Source organism: Drosophila hydei, unplaced genomic scaffold, assembly GCF_003285905.1.
Source record: "Drosophila hydei strain 15085-1641.00,03,60 unplaced genomic scaffold, DhydRS2 tig00000001-arrow-pilon, whole genome shotgun sequence".
NCBI lineage: Eukaryota > Metazoa > Arthropoda > Insecta > Diptera > Drosophilidae > Drosophila > Drosophila hydei.
The window spans coordinates 2,827,937-2,832,949 of record NW_022045643.1 but is presented as its reverse complement, the minus strand read 5'-3'; the positions used below and the strand labels follow the sequence as shown (position 1 = coordinate 2,832,949).

Genomic DNA, 5,013 nt, shown 5'->3' with positions numbered 1-5,013 from the left:
TCGGAAACTGATAATCGATGGATTGCTTTAAGTTGCACCTTGTGCCAGCAGCCAAATGCACCTCAACTAAAACGTGGCTAATGAGCTTACGCATGCTTATGGCTAAAAGACACTTAAATATTCCTAGTATCTGCCAAAAGAGTGCAATGCAAAATAGATTAGCCCAAAGCTTAAGTTGTTAGCTTAGTGGCCAGAAATCCTGGCTTCAGCTGCAAGCTGCTTAGATGCGAGAGCAGCAAAACGTAGCGTATTTATTTTAAATATTAATATTGATATCAGAGCTGCAAAGCATATAGAAATAAGTCAATAAGAACTCAGATGCGTGAGCAGCAGCAAACTATGCTGCACTGCTCTGAGCATCTTACCACTGGTGGGGGCTTCGAAGCAGCAGATGATTGAGAGCAGAGATGTGAGCTGCTATCAGATGACAGAGCTGCAACGATCTGTGCTGCAATGCATGAGCAACTACTACACTTTATGCTGAACTGTTAGTCGCTCCGACGTGCGACGCCTTTTATTTAAAATTCTTATTTAATAGCTTACAGCTATTGCCATGGTTTCCCACGGTGTGAAATTTGAGCATAGGCCACAAGTGTTTTTCATATGGGTTTCAATCGTCTTGACGTTGGGATTCCAATTCTCTTAGCCGACTAACCAAACCTACAAAGGAAGTATATATAATATTCTAGGTGAATCAATGAGATGCAAAATTATTATATATAAATTCAGAATTCCCACTACACAGCCGTTTACGCCGCTTCACCGCAGCCCCAATTGGCGCTTGCAAATAGGCAGAGGAATCTATTTTGTTATCCATTTCCAAGATTGATCAAAGACCGCCCTTAACTTCACGTTCAAGTATACAGCATTGTTAGTGGTTCGTTTTAGGACACTTGTTCGTGATGCTAATATGATGAGAGCAGCAACTTATGTAAAAATATAAAGTTGAAGTTTCACTCTCCAGTTCAGCGGCAGACCTTCACTTGCTCCATAGGCAACTGGCAAGAGTCTTTTTGCAATGCCCTTACAATTTGAATGGCCTTTAACTAGTTAGGTAAGTACACTAGCCCCGAGGTAGCCTTGGGAACTGTGAAGTTCTTTGCAATGGCTTTTCTTGATTATTATGCGCATTATGTTTTTTTATTCTTTGCAGTGGAGGAACCATTTTAAATGCCTTTTGTTGCCGTATTTGGCTCAGTTGACATGAATCTTGCTCACTTTACAACACGCTCCCCACCCATCAGCCACGCCCTTAAATGGCGTTCTCGTTGACATTTTATTTAACATGCATATTTTTATTTCATTTTGCCAGAGCGACTGTCAGCGCTCTGCAAGAGATTTGAGACAGTCCGACAGGCAAACAGAGGGACAGACAGAGGTACAGAGGTACAGACGGGACGGAGGCACAGATGGGACAGAGGCACAGATGGGACAGAAGCGACAGAAGCGACATTCAGCCAGCGATTTTTGCATTTGGCGGTCTTAAAAAGCTTATACAAATTACAAGCAAAGCGAGCGGACGGGCGGGCGGGCAGGCGGACGGGCTGACGAGCTGCTTGGCATTTCGTTTTTGTTTTTTCTTTTTTTCAAGGGGCGTGTCAGCTTGGGAAAAGCAAGAAAACTTGGAAATTAGATTTTTTAATATTTTATGCAGTCATCACAGCAGTTTGTGGCCTTAAAACGCAGACATACACAATATAAAATTCATGCAAAAATTTATATATATCTGGCATAAATATATATATATATATATATATATATATATATATATATATATATATATATATATATATATATATATATATATATATATATATATATATATATATATATATATATATATATATATATATATATATATATATATATATATATATATATATATATATATATATATGTGTGTGTGTGTATCTGGTATACAAATATTTCTTTGAGCATTTTCATTTGCATATTGGAGCATGTTTAAATGCTTTGCGCTTTTCTAATTTCATGTCAAGTTGACAATTTGGGCAGTCAAATGCATGAAATGGATATGTGACAGCAATTTCTGGGCGGCACGAGCGACTGCCAGACATACCATAAATATAAATGCCGTATACATAGGTGTGTGTGTGTGCGTGTGTGCCTAACTCATTGCAATATATGAGAATTCGAGCTGAAATTTAAGGCATAAATTCAAATAAAAATTGCAGACAATGTATTTATGAGCTAGCGATGAGCCGAAGAGCCGATGAACCGATGAACCGAAGCGATGCTCAACCATAAACACGAACTTCAAATTTTAAGCGACAGAGGGAGAAAACGTATTTGAGCGGATCGTGTGGATCGTGTGGATCATGTGGCTCGTATGGTTCGTATGCAGAAGCATTGCAATGTATTGAGGCGTGAGAAATCACTTCAAGGCTCGTCTTTAGTTCGTGCTGAGTCGTGTGACAACTGGCTGAGTTCGCGTTGAGTCAGCTTGGACTAGAATTACTTGTAGTTATGTTTAGCTTTGTTAAGTCGTGTATAGTTGTGTTAGTTCGTGTACAGTCATGTTGAGTCGTGCTGAGTCGTGGCAACTTGTTTGAAGACTCGTGTTGTATAGAGCCGTGACTTCAGATATTCTAATGTGATGCATCAGTTCGACCATCATCGTCGTCACCAACAGCTGCCCCTCAGATTTGCCCAGATTTGTTATCAGCCAAGTATTTCGTGTGTGTAGGTCTGCTGCATATCGACAGAATCGGATTCCGTACACCCCTCAGGGAACAGAATTAGTTCCTGGCTGCCAGCTATTCGACGAAACCACTTGCAGTTGACGCGCAGCCAAAAGTCGAAGTCTTTGCCCAGGAAGAAAATGTCGGCCGATATTCTGGCCCAGGTATCGAGCTCGTCATTGGTCATGTGCTGCCAGGTTTCCTCCTTCTGCGGTGGTTCGGTGACAACATTCAAGGGCATATGATCCGCCTGCGGTATCTTCACAATAATATCCAGCACCAGGATGCACTCAATCAGATAGATGCCGCCAGTGATGAGGGAAATGATGCTCTGCAAGCGGCAATATCTGAAGTAGAGATGCTGCGCCTCGCCCACGTCACTCATGAACTGCAAGTGAAAGTCGTTCTCTGCGTAGTTCATGGCTACCAAAGAGCACAGGAAGTGCATGACGGTGGCGAAGATGCTTTGAAAGAGCAGGGAGCGCAGCAGCGTGCGCAGTCCCATCCCGATCCGTATGCAACGGATCGCTGCGAGCAGCGTAAAGCTGGCAAAGGTGCCACACAAGAACAAATTGTGATTCATCGGCTCCTCGAGGTTCAGCGCGGCAACAGTGTGCACGTATGTGCAGACGCAGCCAGCCAATATCTCCAGCATCTTGAAGAGCAGCCATACCTGATTCATTTCCGAGCGGCACGACTCGACACGACAACAAATGACTGGAAAATCTCAGGCAACAATTGTTGTTGTTGGCTTTAGTGGTCGGGGTGAGCCTCAGAAAGCAATTCAATTTGAGAACGACACACAGGGCATGTGATTAGCAGGACATTGAGGACTTCATAGGCGCTTTCAGCCGTGCCATTTAATGCCTGGAAAACTCAATGTCAACTCGGGTAATTTTCTTTAATGGCTTTTCATTTTGTCGATAGTGACACTTTCAGTTGTTATCACTGGGCCGTAAAAAAAGGCCCAAAGACAATTACGGGCTTACTGCCTAGAGAGAGAGAAGTGGGCGGAACCGGTGGGGCGTGGGTGGCCAGCATTGAGTGCTAAACAGGAAATGATTTCCTCTGCGCTACTCTAAGAAGTTGCCAAAATGGGCGCGCCCCTTGGTAATGAAATCATGAATTAGATTTGAGCTCGAAAATTGTTATTGTTTTCGGCCACATCTCTCACTCGCACTCTCTCTCTCTCTCTCTCTCACACTCACTCACTTTCTGTGTGGCTTAATGACTTTTGTGGCTGGCTTGTACAGTACTTGGCCAGCATCTAAAAGCAGCCACTGCGTGTGTGTGTGGTGTGTGTGCTGTCTGTCTGGCTGTCCAGCTGTCTGGCATATTCCCCAAATGTCTATAAATCCCTTTTAAATGTTTTTAAGCTTTTGTTGGACATTTTCAGCAAAATAGCAGTAGCTGACTGCAGCAGCAGGAGCAGCAGCAGCAGCAGCAGCAGCTGTAATGTGCGCCTGGCCTGTGCCAAGCACAACAACAAAACCAAAAGGGAACAATATTAACGTGTCAACGAGAATTTATGTTTACCGCAACTGGACAACTTTCAAAAGCAGCTCCATAGATCCAACATTCTCGCCTGCTGCTCTTGCTGCTCTTGCTGCTGCTGCGGAAGTGGCAGCAAATGCTTTACTGTCTCGCCAGTTAACATTTTTTGCCCCATTGTTGCTGCTGGCCAAGCGTGGCAGGAAAGAAAGCTGCCTGCCCCTTCTGCATTGGCACACATATGCAAATGATCCATAAATATCAACACTTTGCGCACACAGCCAGAGAGAGAGAGAGAGAGAGAGAGAGAGAGAGCGAGTGCGAGTGGGATAGCTTGTGAGATGCCATTGAGAAAACTGCCAGCTAAAAGTGGCCAGCGATTTACACAGCATTTCTCGCACTAACTGTCTCGCTCTATCTGACCCATGTGTGCACGCGTGTGTGTGTGGGTGTGTGTGTGTGTGTGTGCTTATGGTAATTGTGCTGAAAACTTGAAGCATTTTGCGAACTGAAACTGAGGCAAAGGCCTCAACAGTGGACGCCATAAATAAATTACATTTGTTGCTCATTAAACGTTGAGTGGCCAAATGGCCGCAATTTAAATTGAGGCGCGGGCGGCCAGGGGTTGCGGTGGGGCGCGGCTGCTGGGGCTGTTTGCGCGCCAAAGGGTTGCAAGTTTGCTAGCCCGCAGCAAAGTGTGCGTGTGTGCGTGGGTGTCCAAGTGTGAGTGCGTGTTTGAAGTAGCATTGATTTAAGGCAGAAATTCACTTAAGTCCTGTCATTCGCTCACATGTAATTAGGCTCGAGCATGGGTAACTTAATC

General features: G+C 44.1%; 1 protein-coding gene across 1 annotated transcript; it reads right to left on the bottom strand.

The window, feature by feature from the left end:
* Positions 1-1,902: 1,902 nt before the first annotated feature.
* Positions 1,903-3,417, bottom strand: LOC111604774. Its single transcript, XM_023322979.2, has one exon. The coding sequence runs from the start codon at positions 3,379-3,381 to the stop codon at positions 2,680-2,682; it is 702 nt and encodes a 233-aa protein (XP_023178747.1). The 5' UTR covers positions 3,382-3,417; the 3' UTR covers positions 1,903-2,679.
* Between the last annotated feature and the right edge of the window lie 1,596 nt (positions 3,418-5,013).

Coding starts and splice junctions, on each gene's coding strand:
- LOC111604774 (XM_023322979.2), bottom strand. CDS start 3,381: ATGAATCAGGTATGGCTGCTCTTCAAGATGCTGGAGATATTGGCTGGC.